At 40.5% G+C, this 20892-nt stretch overlaps 1 protein-coding gene across 2 annotated transcripts in view; it reads right to left on the minus strand.

Moving 5' to 3' along the window:
• Positions 1-6316: 6316 nt before the first annotated feature.
• The window catches only part of LOC135110236 (uncharacterized), a 49208-nt gene continuing 34632 nt past the window's right edge, over positions 6317-20892 (minus strand). For both annotated transcript variants that reach the window (XM_064022349.1, XM_064022350.1), the window contains 5 exons: positions 20155-20271; positions 19813-19933; positions 19259-19475; positions 9996-10168; positions 6317-9830 (listed from right to left, as the gene is read on the minus strand). In XM_064022349.1, coding sequence (XP_063878419.1) covers positions 9708-9830; positions 9996-10168; positions 19259-19475; positions 19813-19933; positions 20155-20271 — 751 coding nt within the window. In that variant the 3' untranslated portion in view covers positions 6317-9707. The remainder of the gene's footprint in view (positions 9831-9995; positions 10169-19258; positions 19476-19812; positions 19934-20154; positions 20272-20892) is intronic.

Genomic DNA, 20892 nt, shown 5'->3' on the forward strand with positions numbered 1-20892 from the left:
TGCTTTCTTTCTTCACCACCACCACCACCACCACCACCACCACCACTACGCCCCCCTCGCTCCGCCCCCCCCCCCCATGCAGTGCTACGGACAAGGCCACTGCAGAACTTACTACTTACCACATGCACTACCACCACCATCACCACCACCACCAGCACCACCACTACCACCACCACCGCTGCCGCCACCACCACCACCACCACAGTTACTGCCAATATTACTACTACCGTTACCATCACTACCGTTACTGCTGCAACCACCACTACTACTGCTGCTACTACTGCATTACCTACACCATCATCCTTCTTATTGATGTTACTGCAGATATATCGCTACTACCATTACTACTACTACTACTACTACTACTACTACTGCATTACCTACCACCACCATCCTTCAAACTGATACTACTGCAGGTGCGAGTATATCACTACTACTACTACTACTACTACTACTACTACTACTACTACTACTACTGCTGCTGCTCCTACTGCTGCTGCTACTACTACCAGCCCTCTACCCTCGTCAGTCATAGAACAGGGACCCGTTTCAGTGTTTTAAATTAAAGATCTCAATAATAGTAATAATAATAATAATAATAATAATGAATGAATATATAACAAACTGCTTTCATCCATCTCTATAGCTACAGTAAACAGAAAGAAAGAAAGAAAAAAAACAATTTAACATAAAAATCTAGTTTTCTCGTGTTTCTTTTTTGCTTTCACAGACATGCAAATAAATAAAAATAAAAAAAAATTATGTATTGGCACGCACTGAGTCATTTACAATTAACTTATTATATTTTCTTTTGTTTCCTTCACCTTCACTCACCGCTAAATTATCTACTACTTGTCTATTCTAATTTTCCACCTTTTTCTTTCTCTCTCTCTCTCCTTCTCTGTTATATAAAGACATGTACTGAGTCATTACCATTAACCTATTGTATTTCCTCGTGTTTCTTTTACCTTCACTTACCGCTAAGTTATCTACCACTAACTTCCACTGTTGTTCTTGTTGTTGTTGTTGTTGTTGTTGTTGTTTTCTTTCTCCTCTATTATATAAGGGCACGTACTGAGCCACTTACTGTTAACCTACCCTAGCTTTTTCTCACGTCTCCTTCCCCTTCACTCACCGCTAAGCTATCTGCCATTAATCTATTCTAGTTTTCCACTGTCTTTTTTTCTTCCTCCCTCTTTATTTTTCTGAGGAAGTGCGTGACTCGTTGAAATGTCATCGCGGGAGGAGTGACCCTCCCTCCTGCTGTGCCGCCCTGCTATTACTATTACGCTATTAACTCTACACTCTTAAAAACACCATGACTCATACCCCCTCATCTCTCTCTCTCTCTCTCTCTCTCTCTCTCTCTCTCTCTCTCTCTCTCTCTCTCTCTCTCTCTCTCTTCATCTAAAATGCAAATACAGTAGCTTCATAAAAGTAAAGGATAATAAGAAAAAAATCAAATGACTTCAGAAGATGCAACTAACTTCACGGAAATATGCAAATATCCTCACAAAAAAAAAAAAATCAGATAAGTTCGGAAAACACTTAATAGCGTCAGAAAAAAAATCTGAAAAGAATCAATGAACTTCAAAAAATTCAGAAAAGAAAAATCGAAAGGTAAAGAAAAAAATTCACAAAAAAATAACAACAAAAAATAATGAAAATACAAATAACTTCACGAAAATAAGCACACAACTTCTTAAAAATCCGAATAACTTAAGGAGGAATTCAATAACTTCGGGAAAATACAACATAACAACACAAAAAGCAAATAATTTAAAAAAATAGATATATAACATATATAACTTCAGAAAATAACCTTCAGAAAAAAAGAACTTCAGAAAAAAAAATAAACAAAGAATACTTTCAGAAAACTACAAATAACGTCAAGGTTTTCACTGTATTTTGCTGAATCTGCTTATTACTTGACGAAAGACTATAATAATAATAATAATAATAATAATAATAATAATAATAATAATAATAATAATAATAATAATAATAATAACAATGCATTACTCATCACGCCCCCTTCCCTTTCTTTCCTTCTTAACCCTTTCACTGCAATGCGAAATAATTAACAGCACCAGAAGTAATGCGTGAAATCTTTGAAAGCACCTACAAGAAAGTAGGAGATTGAAAATAATAGACTTTGCAATATCTACTCAGTTTTAAGATTGGAAGTGACTATGGAATAACTACAAATGTCTCAGAGTGATTAGTAACAAAGGAAACATATGCCAAATAGCAATCAAAGGGTTAACACACTGCACGTTAGCCTTCCCTCCCTTCACACATGATACACGGCGCACACATTCCATAGACTTATTATTATCCCCCCCCCCGACAATTCTCTGCCAGCAACATCCACAAAGATAAGAGATATATATTAGTTTCCCTTGCGAATTTGGTTTTCTTTTATGTATTCAATGTTTTAAGGGAAACCTGAATAGAGCAAGTGATTAACATCATAAATTTAAATAGCTATTAATACGTATCTCTTGCTAAACTGTGGCATAAGCAAACGAAATATTTTTTTTTTTTTTTAATGTTGGAGGGACACTGGCCATGGGCAACAAAAATCCAATAAAAAAAAAAAAAAAGCCCACTGAAATGCTAGTCCCATAAAAGGGTCCAAAGTCAAAAATTGAAGAATAAATGTCTTGAAACCTCCCTCTTGAAGGAATTCAAGTCATAGGAAGGTGGAAATACAGAAGCAGGCAGGGAGTTCCAGAGTTTACCAAAGAAAGGGATGAATGATTGAGAATACTGGTTAACTCTTGCGTTAGAGAGGTGGACAGAATAGGGGAGAAAGAGGAAAGTCTTGTGCAGCGAGGCCGCGGGAGGAGGGGAGGCATGCAGTTAGCAAGATCAGAAGAGCAGTTAGCATGAAAATAGCGGTAGAACACATGTAGAGATGCAACACTGCGGCGATGAGAGAGAGGCTGAAGACAGTCAGAGGAGAGGAGTTGATGAGACGAAAAGCTTTTGATTCCACCCTGTCTAGAAGAGCAGTAGGAGTGGAACCCTCCCCGCCCAGACATGTGAAGCATACTCCATACATAAACGTAAAAGGCCCTTGTACAGAGTTAGCAGCTGGGGGGGTGAGCAGCAGGAAGCTGCTGCAGGAAGCCTTCAGACTAACACTTGGCAGTCCCTGTATGAAACACACCTACCTACTTTTACCTATTATCCTCATTCATAAACTTGTCTAATCATTTAAAGCTTCCTGATGACTTGGGACAAAAAAAAAAAAAAAAAAAAAGATTACCGAGTCTATTTCCATTCATCTTCCACTCTAGCCTACCCTATTTCAAAACCAACTCCTTCCTATCTCTTTTTAAAATCTTACTCTATCAAGCTTGAATCCATTATCTTTTATCTTGTTTCATTATTGACCATGAAAATTTTTTCACCCTTGTTACACCCACTATAACAAGTCCCCTCTTAACTTACGTCTCTCTAAGGAATGTATTTTAAATCACCAGTCTCCTTACGCAAAGAAGAAAGAAAGAAAATGAAAGCAAAAAATATAAAAACAGAGAACATGAGGAATGCGTGTCCTTTTAATGAACAGCAGGCGCAGGACACACTCAGATACCCCGACAACAGACACAACAAACGTGCTCTAAACCAAAGTATATTGTTCTAGTCTACAGTACTCTGCTTCACACTACCGCCAGTACTTACCTCTTATAGGTACTCCTTGTATCTTCCTCCTCCTCCTCCTCCTCCTCATTCTTGTCTTGCAGTTCCATTTCATTCCACTTCTCTTTTTCCTCTTCATCTTAACAATCCGTTTATCCAGCAATATATAATATCATCTTAAATTCGATCTTAAGTCTCCTCTTATTTTAATTTCCTCTGCATTTTTGTTCATCTACACAATTTTTCTTTAAAATTTGTCTTGTGCCTTTCTCTCCCTTGTTCTAAATCTCCTCTCCTGTCTACACAATTTCAAACACTATCTGTCTTGCGTCCCTCTTCCTCTTCCGCTTCTGGTCAGGCAATCTTTCTCAGTTTCCAACAATTTCAGATTTTCTTGTGCCTTTTTAACTTACTAGTTCATCTCTGTCTTTATATAACCACAGTAAAGCATTAAACTACCCACACTTCTCGTTCACCTCAAGTCTTCACTTACTGGCTGTAGTCTTTTCTTCATTTCTCCTTCAGCGTCTTTCAGGATAACCACAGGGAAGTTTCTGGGTAAAGATTACATTCCGTTTTCGCCAACCCTCTGTCTGTCCCTCACCTCGTTCTCTTTCATACTGAGGTCTGCCTCCCTTTCTTTCTCTCATGGTTTTGCAGGAATAAATGATAACTAAATTAATATGAAGAACGTAGATGAATAAAGTGGATTATAAAGTAGTATGGTAAATTTAAATGACTGAATATTTAATGATTTCCTAGAGCACTACTTCGCTGGTCGCTGGGTTTGTCATGGAAGTTATGCGGCTGCTGATTACCTTTACTTCTGTATAGTTTATTTATTTATTTTTTTTTTTCCTTTATAAAATATGCTCATATTGTATCTGACAACGTGAAAAAAAATATTCTCAAAATCTTGTAATGTTTCGTATTTATCATGCAAGCATATTATTATCATTACTGAAGGATCAAATATATTCCACGTCATTTTTTAATGGCTTTTAATAATACAAAGAACTGTATAAAATCTAGAACATTAGTAACTTATCACATGTCCAGCACTGCCTTGTTCTGCTCCTGGACTAGTTGACATTGGCTGAATGACTGGTTGACTAGTTGTCTGGCTGACTGATTCACTCACCCAAGCACTAGCTGGCTGACTGACGGACTTCCTAACCAAACTGAGTGGTTCAACAAATAACTGCATGGCTGACTAACTTTAAGTTGCCATAAGAGGAAAATGTGGTCCGTGGTGCAGCGGGTGGCGTAGCCGCCCGAGAAACGTAAATCCCGCGTTCGAAACTTCGAACATGGGACAGCGAGATTCCAACACTGAGCAACTAATTAACAGACTAAATGGTTGATTGGATGATAAACCAACTGACTAACTGAGAAAGCTTAACTAGCTGACTACCCAACAATAAATAACCGACTGGTCAAATAATTGATAATAGGTACTACATTACGTTCAGCAGAAGGCGATCTTGGGTTAAACACACACACTCACACACTATACCAGTGAAAATACATTACCAGATAAATTGATATGTGTGTGTGTGTGTGTGTGTGTGTAAACAGTACTTACAACATACATAAACGTAAAGGAAACAATAATTTCGTATGAAAAGTCTGAACATTAATATTCCAAGCCTAAAACTCACTTAAAGCAATACAAAACAGGTTACAGTTCACTGTCAACATAAACAAACTGGGGCTAGGGAAAGGCCATTATATCCAAGAATTCGCAGTACCCGAAGCCCATCACGGTAAGGCCTAGTTCTGGTTGTGATATGATGGAAGTTGTTTTGGCAGTACAGTCGTTAACAGATACCGGGAGACGAGAGTATGAGTGAGCTAATGGGAATTCAGTTTCCTTAATGCTACACATGAGAGGTGATGATCATGGCCTTGGGAAAGCAATAGGAGGATGGTCATGAATGTGGCGAGTTACTGCCATGTGTGGGGTAAGGAAACTATTAAACTATAGATTGAGCGTGTTTATGTGTGAATCGAGTGTGAAATAATATGGAGAATAATAAGTGGTTTTTAACATATATTCTCATGTTTGTTTTTTCACTCATCGTTTGTGAGAATAACTAAGCTCTTTGAGCGTTACAGGGTGCAATATGACCCCATTGTTGAGAATCCTTCAATCAATCAATCAGTCAGTCATTCAATCAGCCTCTAACTACTGAAGTCTAACACTCTTCAATTCACTGTCTATTGTTGTATAGAAAATCATTTCCCCTTGAGCTGAAAGTTTACCCCACTTTTTTCTTTCATCAAAGCTACTTTCAAAGGCCACAGAAATGATTATTTAGACTCTCTCTCTCTCTTTCTCTTCCCCATTGATGATGTAGAATCCTTAATAACCCAACACTAAACTCATGAAAAATCCCTAAAAATCCCAACAACTTCCATTAATGCTCATCAATAGTTAAAACACCCTTGAATACCCTGATAGCTTCCACATTGAACCTGTCAACTTACCACTAGAATTATTAAAATAACCCTTAACACCTACAAAAACTAGAAAACTTCACATCTCGTCTCTACCTACAATAGCTATGAAGTTAGGCGTTTTGAATCGTCTCCACCAGTTTTTCTCACACCCCCTACCTGCTAACTTGGTATAGGGGCTTTATTCATCCATATAGGAAGTATGCTTCACATATGTAGGGGGTTCCACTCATACTGCTTTGCTAAACGGGGTGGAATAATAAAAGCATTTCATCTTATCAACTCCTCTCTTCTGACTATTTTAATCTCTCTCTCTCTCTCTCTCTCTCTCTTCATCACAATGTTGCTGTTTTCTACCACTACTTTCATACTTAATGGTCTTCTGATCTTGCTAACTCCATGCCTCCCTTCCTCTTGCAGCATCACTTTATGAGACTTTCTACCTTCTCTCAACCCTATTCTGTCCACCTCCCTAATGCAAGTATTAACCAGTATTCACAATTTTTTATCCCCCTTTCACTGGTAAACTCCCTGCCTGCTTCTGTATTTCCTCCTTCCTATGACTTGAACTCTTTGAAGATGGAGGTTTCAAGACACTTCCTCAATTTAGAATAATTCTTTTAGGCTCTTTTCTTTAGGGATTGGCACCTATGGTCTTTTTCTTATACTGATTTTTGTAGCCCTTAACCAATACCCCTCTTATGTAAAAAAAAACAACTATTTTAAACAATGAGTAGTCACAAAACACCCTTGAAAACCCCAACAACTTAATAAGCTATCAAATCATGAAAACACCTTTAGAAACCCTAATAATGTCCACTAAAGTTTGTTAAAAGTAGCTGATATAAGACGCTGAAAAAACACATTCCTATATATGTATAACTACCTTCCCTTTTCCTTCATCCTGATAACCTGTGGATATGTCAGTGTTGAAAGAAAATGTAATTGAGATGAGCAAATTTCTTTCAGTATATGGTATGCAACTTTAATCTCACAGGCATTTCATTTTAACACTACGAGTACATCCCTCCACTACCATCATCACTATCACCACTACTCCACCACATTCTTAATATCACCATTCATCACTATCACTGTTCTATGTGCCACTATCCTTCACTTGACAATTCAGATTTTACACTCTTATCTTGGCCACCATCACCAATACCCCCTATATTCTCTGTTTCATTATCACCACTATCACCATTCATTAATATCACTATCTCATCTTTCCTTGGTATGCCCTCATTATCTCTTCTAAAACTGCTGAGTCCCATATACCCTCCTTTACCATTCATCATTATCATTCATCTTCCCTCAGCAGACTCATTATGTAATATCTCCTGCCACCATCTAGACACCTTAGTGCATATGAATATTATACATGTGAACTTCAACTCTCCCCCCTATCCTAGTCACATTGGCACAATACACAAGTGGTATCTGAAAATGTAAGTGTTGTGCTGACTCTCTCATCTCCCCAGCAGTTTTGTGGCTACCTCTTTCCTATGTCAAGTTCCCATTTGTAGTATCATGGAGACACTGACAACCTGATCTGAAGGTGGGAAGAACTGGAGAGAGCTGCATATTAAACCCTGACAGGAAACTAGAGGTAAATGAGAGTAAGTAAATAGGTAAGTAATATTGCAAGTGTGCCAGATATCTAAGGTCATGTGGCACTGTAGGTGTGTAGGGAGAGATGTAAAGTGTATTACAGGCTTGTTATTTGACCATTACAAGGAGGGAGGTTCAGATTAGGTGTAAGATACTGATCTGTTGTAGGGAAGACATGAAATTAGAAGGGAGGAATGTTGGGACTCTGTGAGAACATCAGCAAGGGAGGGGTTTCTGGAGTGGTGTGATGAGGAAAGGCATCAGTGCAGGCTGGGGTGTACTGAGGGAATGAATGATATCAGGATGTGATGGACACTTAGAAGTTCAGGTAAATGCAAGTCCAACACATTATTACATCTCTAGCCATCAGTGATCACCACAAGAGGATTTGGGTTGGTCATGGCTGCCCTGTCACAGCACTTATTTATCAATTGTTTCACTCACTTTCTACCATCCCTACAGCTATTCCTTTAATTCTTTCCAATCTGTTTTATCAATTATTTCACTTCCTTGAGCAGGTTCCTTTCTTCTGCTGCATCCTCTCAGAGTAGTCCACTCTACTCTATGTATGCCTCCCTTTCCTTGCCACCTCCACTTTCACTGCCATAGTTCAAGCTGGTTCTACTTATCTACCTATCTTTACTATTTTAATTTTCTCTTTCAAAAAAATAGTTTCTTTACTTTTCAATTCATATCAGATTCATATAATTCATATAAAACTAGTCCTACTTATTCCAAAGAAAAGTTCACCATTAAAGCTATCAATTATGCAAAAAAGTTAATAAGTCACAATAGACAATTATGAACACCCATAATACAGAAACATGTGCACCATTATATCCAGCATCACTTAAATAGTTAATAAATGACATGAAAGGGATTCAAGATATCAGAAACAGGGACATGATACAGGTTTCGTCTATCATCACATCTGTCACAAATATAAATAAATTAATTAATTAAAAAAATCATATGATAAGCAAAGCAACACACAGCCATATTAGAAAATTAACTCAGCATTAAAACTGCTGATAAACTGAAGAATTAAATAAATTGCACAAGAGATAAGATACAAAACCTTCTAACTTAAGGTAAACTTACCTAATTAAGTTAAATATAACCCAAAGAAAAACCATATGCCTACCACAGCACAGTTATGAAAAGTTACACCCACCATCACAACCACCTGCTTTGGCTATGCTACCTACAAATATACATCTCCAAAGTGAAAACATCTTAATAACAACTTGGCAATGTACATGTACTAATCAGGTTATCACAAGAAGACATATGGCTCTTTTCCTCCTCCTCCTACTACTACTACTCCTCCTCCTCCTCCTCCGTGACAAATTGTACAAAATATTCCACTATATTTTGTGGTGCAACTTCCTTAGGCAAAGGTACCCATTTCCTCTCCCATTTTGACCCCTGGCAGGCCCCACAGTGCCTGCTGGTCCCAAGAGGCAGCACCTGATATGCCTTGTGCAGTGAAGCACCCTTAAGTTCTTGTGGCACAGCAGTCATCACACTTCTGCTGTGCCAAGCTTGCCTGTCTGAGTGTGGAGTGCACTGATGAAAAGATAAAAGGCAGATAGATATATAGATAAACAGAGATGGATAGACAGACAGGCAGAAGACATGGAAAGATACATAAATGAATGAAAATATACATAATTCTTAGCAATGAACACACTGCAAAGTCAGTAGACTTTTCTGTGCGGTAATCGGTAATGATTGTTTTGTAACACACACACACACACACACACAGGTGGAGGCTGTGCAACATCCTACCAAATGAGTCACCACACACTCCCACACACTTCACAAGTCCCACAGCATGAGCACTAGAGGCCAAGGTCATGCAGAGGATGGGCATCTGGTGTCCTGGAGGGGTGGTGGTGGTGGTGGCGGCGGCGGCGGGATGAGGCAGCAAATTGAGACTGAGGCATCACCCGGAGGCGTCCCTCAGCGTCGGGCAAGTCCTAGGAGTCCTGAGGCGCAGGAGGTGGCTCGCGGCAGTAGCAGAACTTCCTAAGGTGATCCAGGTCTTTCATGACACAGTGTGCCTGGTCACCGTACTTATTGGTGCGGCTCACGTCGTCCATCTGAAAGAATAAAGTTTCTCCCTTAGAAATACAGCAATCCAGAACACACTGCAACAAGAGGTGGTACAAGCACAGAATGTATCCCAACTAAATGAAAAAAAGGACAACAGAAGTGTATCTCAGGCTCCATACAGTTTGGTAGATAAAGGTGAGGGCCAAACACACCTTGACAGAGAAGGTGTCCAACTTGATGGAGTAGGTGAGGGAGGCCTCAAAGCGAGCCAGACCTGGGGAGGTGGTCACGGTCACCTGGTATACCACCTCACTCACTGATGTCTCATCCGTCAAGTCTGGCATAAACCCGTCCACATCCATGTTCTTCTTGAACTTTAGGAGGCCTGGTGGTGGGAGAGGAGGGCTCAGGGATGGAGAGGATGGGAAGGGAAGCAAGTGGGCTGATTACTGAGTGCCAAGGCAACCATGTTCATGTGTGCTTACTTCACTGTGGTCATGGTCTTGATTTCTCTTGCGACTACCAGCTGTTATCCTCCAGTAAGAAGCTCAGAGCTCAGAGATATCAATCTATGGGTAAAGCTGTGATCTTGCACACAGGACACATCCTGTCCCCTTGCTACTTGGCAACAGTAATCACTCACTGTCAATGAAAATTCTTAATGATCTCAACAAGGTTCAAACCTATGCCTGCCAAGCGACAGGCACTTTTTCAATAAGCTACAAAGCAGCATTTTGCCTCCATTTCAAGTGCTCTGACCCTGCTGACAAACTCTTTGCAAACTTCATAATTGATAGATTTAAGGTTGTGGGAAACTCTACACACAGAGGAAGGCAGAGGGCACATTTGTAGTGCTGGAAATTAATTATATATATTTCTATTTTTTTTTTTTTTTTTTTTTTTTTTTAGGCTAAGGCCCATGTAATGTGCGGGGATGACCAGACAGTCTCAGTATCATGTGACTAACCCCCCCCCCCTTCCCCTCCTCTCCTCAGTTTCCTTTTGTCCTTACTTTTTCCCCCTCTCAGCGTCACTGTGTTGACCACTTCTATGATAAATTTACCCCGTGAATAAACGTAATTTCTCCTGCTTGGCCAGGTTATAGAGGCGAATTTTTCACCTAATTCCAGAGAATGGGGAGCCCTTAATACGATAAAATTAATTCTATAATGGTAAGGTCTTAAGCCAGCTCAAACAAATCCCAGATAATTACGCCGCGCCAATGAGGTTGACGAATCTGATAAGTCTTCTTTGCTTCGCCGTCCTTTTACCCCTGTTGCTACGCAAGCCGGGAAGAGATACCAGACTTTGACTAATTCCCCAATTGATTTCAAAAGTCCATTGAATTAAACTTCTTAAAGTAACAACTATAAAGTAAACAGTAACTTAATTATTCATATTTTTCATCCCTGAACTCACAACCTAGTCGCCCCCCCACTAACACAAAATTATAACTCTTAATAAATTTCCCCACTGGAAACCTTTATCCTTAGTTTCCCGCCTATTTCCTCAAGCAAAGCCAGTCTCTCTCGGATTCTCCTCAGGTGAGCATGCAGTCTGATGATCTCCTCCTCCATTCCTGTAATATTAAGTGTTTGTTTAACAATAATTTTACTAAAGCAGTCTCTCTCGGATTCTCCTCAGATATTCCTGTTGATAAACTATTGTTCTGAGTGGATAGATATTCACATTTTTTTCGTTCCTTTTGTTGGTTCTCTCCACGTGACTAGTGCAACCACCTGGTTCGAGATCACCGTGTGAGACTGTCCTCAGGTCTATACATACCTTTTAGGAATATTTTTTTATTTATTTATTTATTCTCTGGTCTCCCCCGCAATTCAGTAGTCGCGAAGATATCTCCATCCCAGTTTTATGTAACAAGAGTACGCTACCATTCTTTTGTATTTCTGGATTCCTTTTTTTTTTTATTATTATTATTCGGATTATTCCATTATCAATTAAAAATCTATAAAAGTGTCAATATTTGTATTTCTTTTAATCCAGTGATAGGATTTGTGATTATCGTCTGCCACAAGGGAACATCACTCGTGGGCACTAAAAGAAGGTGATATATATACATATATATATATATATATATATATATATATATATATATATATATATATATATATATATATATATATATATTTTTTTTTTTTTTTTTTTTTTTCCGTGGGCACTAAACTGGTGAGCAGCGGTGGGATTTATTTCGCGACTGACCGAAAGAGGTGGAGACTGGAAATAATTGTAAATGTTGAAGGTGGCACTTGTAGGGCATAGCCAGATTCCCCGGCATCTAGAGGTAACAAATGTGCAAATTAGGATATTCAGAGCCCCTGGAGCAAAGGCTAGGACTTTCTTTGAGGATGACCGGTTAAATCGAGTACTCGAGTGGCAACATGACTTGACCATCTTGTGGATAGGCAGCAATGACATAGAAACATCTACCAATCCCGCTAGGATTTTCTCCGATGTTAAGAACATCATCAAAGAAATCACTGCCAAATGCCAATCACTAGTGCATGTCTGCCAAATTGAACCCAGGACCAACCCTAAGGGAATGTCAGTGGAGAAATATAAGAAATTCCAAGTAGGAATCAATAATAGAGTAAAGAGAGCCCTGAAGACCCCAAACATTCATTTTAATAATATTCAATTTGTACAAGAACTGAGCGAGGATGGTGTTCGCTGGGACGAGAGAGGCCAAGCTCAAGTAATCAGTAAGATCAAAAGAGTTATTGAAGGTCACAGTAGCGATAGAGAGGCAGTGGAGTAGAACACATTGTCCTGGAAGAAGAAAACCTGAGCGCATACTGTGTATCGCAGGTCACCTAACAATCACCCTGAGAGATTGTGTTCTACACCCAGTACGTTAAACTTCCATGTGAGCAAAGATGACTGATAATGTTCGCCTCCCAAGGGGTGGATTAGACCCGTGGCAGGACTTAATGGATCATAACACCAGAGAGAGCCTGGGAGCAGTTAAACATGAAAGTAAAGGGAAAGACTTGAACACTTTAGAACAGGAAGTAGAGGTTAACTTTGACAGGGCGTGGAGAGACATAGACGCACAGACATATGATTGGGTAGAATCTCCCCAAGCATTTGCCAACAAATTCACTTGCAAATATGCCACCCTAGAGACAAGCTTTCCAGGAGAGAAACTCCCTAAATGTGAGAAAATTATCAAAAGAAAGTTGTGGCAGGGCTTAACCCAAGAAGCAAAGGCTAGACTAGAAGGTTTCCTGGATGAGGATTATCCTCTTGATAAATTTATTGACAGGGTAGAACATGAGCGCCAACTGCTCGAGGCTGCCCATACTTCCCCCATTGCTAGAATTAAACCTGAACTGGGAAAATCTAGATCAAAACCCATTGGTAGCCCTGACCCAATAACTCAAAATCCCCCAGACCTAACAGATGCAACATCCAAGGAATCAAAGGAAATTTGGGAACTTAAGCAGCAGATTAAAAGTCTCACTGATCAAGTAGGAAGGTTGAGAACCTCCCCCTCTCCAACACAACCCGCTAAATATTGCTCACACTGTCAAACCCATAGTCACACGCTGAGGGAGTGCTGGAGAAAACCTGCCCGTGGATCATGCTTTGACTGTAGACAGCATGGGTGCTGGAGAGGAAATAAAGACTGCCCCGGAAAACCAAATCAGAATATATGACTCACCCAGGGATTCACATCCCCCGCTATCAATCTCATAGTTAACAAGAAAATTCTTAAAGCTGTCATTGACACTGGTAGCGGCTATACTTTAATCACAGAGGCTGCGGTAGAGAAATTAGAAGGAGCTATATCACAAAGGCGAGCAGTACCTATACTACAAGGGGTAACTGGTTCACCCTTACGAATCTTGGGGATGACCTTACTAGAGATAGGAGTAGGTGAAGAGACTATGCACAAACAATGGTGCCCTGTAGTCCCGAATAGCCACCTTGACGCTGACGTCTTACTCGGGACAGACATACTTTCACAAGCTCCTTTTCAATGGAATGGTAAGACAAATACAGTAAAGTGGGGTAAAACCACATACCTTGTTAATCATATCAAAAGGCAGAAAGGCAAGGTGGAACGAGTTCGCGAGGTACCTATTCTTCCTACCACTCCAAGTCAAACAGATCACATCCGTCTAACTCATACCATCAAACTTGATCCCTGCCGAGCTCAGTTTCTTCCTATCTCGGTGAAAGAAGACCCAGGAGAAACTTTGTTAGTCCAGCCTCAGCCATGTTTAACGCCTAACCATCACCCCTTGATTGTGACGGTAGATGAGAATAAAAAGGTCCCCCTCCCATTTATTAATGATACTAAGGGCCGGAAAACAGTCAAACCAGGAACCCTATTAGGCACTTTTGAAAACATCTCCTCCCCGACGGTCAAAGTCATCCACCAAAAGCAAGCCACTCCTTCCCTAGAAATCCACAATGATCTGTTGCCACACAACAACCAAACAAGGTGTCAGGAGTCAAAGAGTAGGCCACAAAGACTCGAGGAGTTGATAGAAATGGAGTAACCTTACTAGAGAGCAGAAAACAATCTTAAAAAATATCATTCTCAATCACCATGATTTATTCATAGTAGACAAAAACGAACTTGGATTAATGAAAGGGCCTCCTGCTAAAATTAATATCTCTAATCCAGAGCCTAGTCGTGGTCCTAGGTACCGATACCCCGAGGAAGCAAAAACCCTGATATCAGACATGTTAACAGATATGGAGAACAGAGATATCATTGAAAAATCTACATCTGCATGGCTCTCTCCTATAGTATTAGTCAATAAACCGGATGGAAGTAAAAGAATGTGCCTTGACTACTGACATGTCAACAAACACCTAACTACTGACATTTACCCACTTCCCCGCCTAGAAGAATTAGTTGAACAAGCAGCTGGCCATCAGTTCTATGCCACGCTAGATATGAGGGAGGCTTATTTTCAAATTCTATTGGAGGAAGGTAGCAGAGACCTCACAGCCTTCAGTGATGGGGTGACTCTCTATAGGTTTTAAAGGCTACCTTTTGGATTAAGCTGTTCTCCAGCTATCTTTACTAGACATATGGCCTCATTGTTAGCTCCTCTCGTGAAGAAGGGTTGGATGAAAAATTACTTAGACGACCTAATCATTTGGGCTTCAGACTTCACCACACACAGCGAGAGACTCAGTGAAACTTTCGCTTTACTTAAAGAAAATGGAGTCAAGCTTAACTTATCTAAATGCGAAATGGCAAAGACTGAAGTTACGTTTCTTGGTCATAAAATTTCACAAGAAGGTAGTCAACCCGACCCAAAGAATGTAGAGGCAGTATTGGAAATGAAACCGCCCACTAAGGTCAAGGAAGTGAGACGATTTTTAGGTATGGCAGGATTTTATAGGAAACACATCAGTAATTTCGCTCAAATAGCCACTCCACTTACCAACCTAACGAAAAAAGATCAACCTTTCCTTTGGACAGACAAGTGTCAGGAGGCATTCGATACCTTAAAAAGATCTCTTGCCCAGGCCCCTATACTAGCGAGAGCGCAAAGTAACCAGCCGTTCATTTTAACAACTGATGCCAGTAATACCCACGTAGGAGGCGTCTTAAGTCAAACTCAGGAGGATGGGTCCGTCAGACCTTTGGGCTATTTTTCAAAAAAATTAAACTCCACTGAGAATAGGTACTCAGGCACAGATAAAGAAGCCTTGGCAGTACTTCTCTCTTGTAGACACTTCCATCATTATTTGTGGGGAACTAGCTTCACTATATTCACAGATCATCAGCCCCTTACTAGTATATTTAAGAGAAAGACCAAATCTGCCAGGATGAACCGCTGGATACTAGAGATGAGAGAATACCAATACAACATCCAATATGTGAAGGGAAAGTATAACTACGTGGCCGATCAGCTCTCTCGCCCAGTGAGGATCATTCAGCGATGTCCTACTCCAAACTATTTAGGCCTGACTTTAGAACAAATCAAGATTCAACAAAGGGAAGAAATTAAGTGGAGAGACATGATAGAGTATCTGGAAGGAGGGTCTATACCTACCAAAAAGTATCATAAGAGTATATTGCACCAGTTCACCATAATTGATGAGTTGCTGTACTACGCTAAGGAAAACATTGATGGCAGCATTCATTATTCATTGGTAGTTCTTCAGGTTCTGATTCCTAAAGCTTTAGAACATGCACATGAGCTTTCTGGCCACCTGGGTTAGAAAAAGACAATTAAAAAGGCCGAAGAATTGTTTTACTGGTGTAATCTCAAGTTTGACGTAACCCAGTACGTAAAGAATTGCCTTACCTGTCAAAGATTTAAAACCTCTCCAGGGTTACAGCAGCCTTATCAGGAATTACCTTCAGTAGAGAAGCCCTTAGATAGGATAGGTATAGACCTGACGGATATGATTGCAGGCAGTGGTGGCTACCGATATGTGTTGACTATCGTAGATCACTTTAGCCGATTTGTGAAGTTATATCCACTCAAAAACAAACTATCAGAGGGAATTGTAGAGGCGCTGCAGCAGTACATTACCGACTTCGGGACTCCTCACTCCATCGTCCTGGACAACGGGGGCGAGTTCACCTCCCAGATCTTCCAACAATTCTGCCAGCAACACCTCATCACCCTCTGTTACACCACTCCCTACCACCCGCAAGGGAACGCCATCACCGAACGACTCCATCGCACGCTCAAATCCATCTTGGCTTCCATGTGCCGAGGTTACCCGCTACGGTGGCCTCGCCTACTCCCTGTGTGTCAGGCCACTATGAATGCCGCCGTCCATACCAGTATCGCCCAACAACCTTTCTTCGCGTTTTTCTCCCGGCATGCGCCCCGAGTGGTGGGTGCCAGGCTACCCGCAGTTGATGGTGACGAGCAAGACGTGGATGTGGTCCGCCGGCTGATCCGGGAAACAGACGAGAAAATGACTCGGAAATACCGTAATGCGGCCAACAGGAAACGCAAGGAGCAGAAGGTAGACATTGGGGCGTTGGTGTGGATGAAGCGAGAAACTACAGAGTCAGGAGTGTGTAAGAAACTGTGTGTTCGTTGGGACGGCCCATATAAGGTGGTGGAAGTTTTAAGAGGAGGCGGTGGTTATGTGGTGAAAGACCCTTTCTCGGGAAAGATGATGCAAAGAGCGGCAGAAAAGATCAAACAGTTTCACAGTGAGGAAGAGTACGTAGTTGTGGCTCAAGACACAGTGTTCCAACCTGATATAGAAACTGAAGTGTTACCGCCTAGAGTGCGTAACCGTCCCAGACGCTATATTGAGGAATGTTAATGTCGCTGGAAGAACGGTATAGAAAAGAGCAGAGTGCTTGGGGTAAATAGAGTCCCCCCCCTTACTTTTGCATGGTCTGGCTGGACTGGTTGTAATGAATCGAGGTATGACGGGTATGGGTACTATGTGAGAGGTGATGTAAGAATTTGAGAAGGAATAAGGAACCACTTTAATTCGCAGACTACTACTGCACTCGACAACCCGTTCGGGCCATACTGTGGTGGTTTACTTCAGGACGTGGCGAGCGCTTTGCGTAATCATCTGTAGTATCTCGTGGTGTGAGTGAATGTGTGGATGAGTAAATGACTGTTCGAGTGGAAGGAACCGAGTACTGGGGTGGCCGAATCTCGTTTCAGAGAGTGACAGAGTGACTTAAGGTTAAGTCCTCACACCACAGGAGGTCAAGAGGCTGGTTGGGGTGGAATTTTTTTTCTTCCTTGAGATGAGAGAAAGAGCCGAGTTATGTCTCCAAGGGACATTGTGGTGATATGGCCCACAAGCCATTGTATGGGAGGGAATGTCAGAGTTATTTCCCGACAGAGATCACGTGCAGTTCGTCAGCCTGGCTTGGTTGTGTGGTGGTGAGGGGAGGTTCTAATTACTCGGATGTGAAGGTGTTATTTTTATTTTGGTAAGGAGAAAAGAGAGAGGTGAAAAATTCTAGAACGGATGAAAGGCTCGTGTAGTGCTGGAAATTAATTATGTATATTTCTATTTTTTTTTTTTTTTTTTTTTTTTTTTTTTTTTTTTTTTTTTTAGGCTAAGGCCCATGTAATGTGCGGGGATGACCAGACAGTCTCAGTATCATGTGACTAACCCCCCCCCTTCCCCTCCTCTCCTCAGTTTCCTTTTGTCCTTACTTTTTCCCCCTCTCAGCATCACTGTTGACCACTTCTATGATAAATTTACCCCGTGAATAAACGTAATTTCTCCTGCTTGGCCAGGTTATAGAGGCGAATTTTTCACCTAATTCCAGAGAATGGGGAGCCCTTAATACGATAAAATTAATTCTATAATGGTAAGGTCTAAGCCAGCTCAAACAAATCCCAGATAATTACGCCGCACCAATGAGGTTGACGAATCTGATAAGTCTTCTTTGCTTCGCCGTCCTTTTACCCCTGTTGCTACGCAAGCCGGGAAGAGATACCAGACTTTGACTAATTCCCCAATTGATTTCAAAAGTCCATTGAATTAAACTTCTTAAAGTAACAACTATAAAGTAAACAGTAACTTAATTATTCATATTTTTCATCCCTGAACTCACAACCTAGTCGCCCCCCCACTAACACAAAATTATAACTCTTAATAAATTTCCCCACTGGAAACCTTTATCCTTAGTTTCCCGCCTATTTCCTCACAAGCAAAGCCAGTCTCTCTCGGATTCTCCTCAGGTGAGCATGCAGTCTGATAATCTCCTCCTCCATTCCTGTAATATTAAGTAAGTGTTTGTTTAACAATGATTTTACTAAAGCAGTCTCTCTCGGATTCTCCTCAGATATTCCTGTTGATAAACTATTGTTCTGAGTGGATAGATATTCACATTTTTTTCGTTCCTTTTGTTGGTTCTCTCCACGTGACTAGTGCAACCACCTGGTTCGAGATCACCGTGTGAGACTGTCCTCAGGTCTATACATACCTTTTAGGAATATTTTTTTATTTATTTATTTATTCTCTGGTCTCCCCCGCAATTCAGTAGTCGCGAAGATATCTCCATCCCAGTTTTATGTAACTGAAGAGTACGCTACCATTCTTTTGTATTTCTGGATTCCTTTTTTTTTTTTTTTATTATTATTCGGATTATTCCATTATCAATTAAAAATCTATAAAAGTGTCAATATTTGTATTTCTTTTAATCCAGTGATAGGATTTGTGATTATCGTCTGCCACAAGGGAACATCACTCGTGGGCACTAAAAGGTGATATATATATATATATATATATATATATATATATATATATATATATATATATATATATATATATATATATATATATATATATATATATATATATATATATATATATATATATATATATATATATATATATATATATATATATATATATATATATATTTTTTTTTTTTTTTTTTTTTTTTTTTTTTTTTTTTTTGTGGGCACTAAACATTATGTTACACAACTTGTGACCCTGAACACAGGTGAGGCAGACCACACAGCCAGGCTGAAACACTAACCTTTAGTGGGGAGCAGCTTGCCAGCCCACAGGAGCTGACTGAGGGTCAGCTGTTGGCAGATAGAGCGATGTGAAGCTGTATAGGTGTTGATGTAATGGACCAGTGCCTGAGCTGCCCGCTGCACCATGTCCTCCTCCACATTGATGGGTTCCCACTTGAGGCAGGCACACCAGTGAGGCTCCACAAAGGCATCAGTACACGTCCTTGATGCAGGGATCTGTAGTGAAGGATACCACTTTAACCCAAAGAGAATGTCATCACCAGACACCTCATGAGTCCCTGCTCAACCCTCCTCCTACCAGCGTTTTGTGACACAATGAGGGATAGTGCAGGACACATCAGCCAACACAAAGTGGGGTACAGTGTGTTTGTGTATCATGTTTAGCAAACTACTGGAGTTTACTTTACATTTCTTGTCACTGAAATTTTCCTGATGCATTTTTAATGTCAACAAGCCTTCTCCTGCAGTGTGTGTGTGTGTGTGTGTGTGTGTGTGTGTGTGTGTGTGTGTGTGTGTGTGTGTGTGTGTGTGTGTGTGTGAGATGGGCACCCACCTGACTAAAGAGGGAGATGCCGCGGTCCGCCACTTGGCCCAGTCTTGCTCCAGGGAAGTGCAGCAAGTCCTGCATGGTCGGATGGAGGTCAAATGGCGTTGTGAGACGATGAATGTTCATCCTGCCAGGCAAAGGAGAGCAAGGGAAAGGAACTCACTACCCACTCTTCCCTCATGAGAATGACACATACACACACACACAAACACAACACAATTTCTTGCCCTCTTCTCTAACAAGTCATCACAGAACTTTACCTTTAAATCCTGTTTGTAACTTCTTATGCAACAGAGAGAGAGAGAGAGAGAGAGAGAGAGAGAGAGAGAGAGAGAGAGAAGAGAGTACCTGACGTTATCAGCAGCTGAGGGGTGAGCAGCCTTGAACGAGGGAGGCAGCACTAGGGCCAGGAAGGGCAAACGCTCCTCCTGCTTTCCTTGCAGTGTGCTTCGGATGCTGGTGAACCTGAACAAGCATGGAGAGACAAGACAGAGGTCAGGTCAAGTTGGGTCAGGTCAGATTAGGTTAGAGAAGGACAATAGATGATAGCAGGCAAAAAGAAAATGCAACAAGTAAACAAACTGCAAGAAAGGAATAACAAAGGATAGACAGACAGACAGATAGTTTGGTAGATACATATTACATGCTGTCAGAAATTTCTGTAGCCTATAGAACATGAAAAAAATTCCAACCACTAGAATCATAAAACCACCCTTGAAAACCCACATAACTTGCACAACAATCTTTTAAATACAGTCATCAGAAGATACTAAATTGATCTGAGATTGCAAACCCAATTAAGAGATGAGAATAATGACAATAAAAATTAATAAACAGACAGAAAAGTGACAAAATAAAAAAAAAAGGAAGAAAAGAAGGAAAAGTGATCAAACACATATAAATGGAATAACAACAATAACAAGGGAACAAAACAGAAAAGCAAAAAGAAGGAAAAGTGATCAAACACACATATAAATGGAATAACAACAATAACAAGGGAACAAAACAGAAAAGCAGTCAGGAAAAGTGGCTAGATGAATAAAAATTAAAAAATAAGGAAATGTGATCAAACACTATATGGAATAA

This window comes from Scylla paramamosain, chromosome 20 (genome assembly GCF_035594125.1).
Source record: "Scylla paramamosain isolate STU-SP2022 chromosome 20, ASM3559412v1, whole genome shotgun sequence".
Classification (NCBI taxonomy): Eukaryota; Metazoa; Arthropoda; class Malacostraca; order Decapoda; family Portunidae; genus Scylla; species Scylla paramamosain.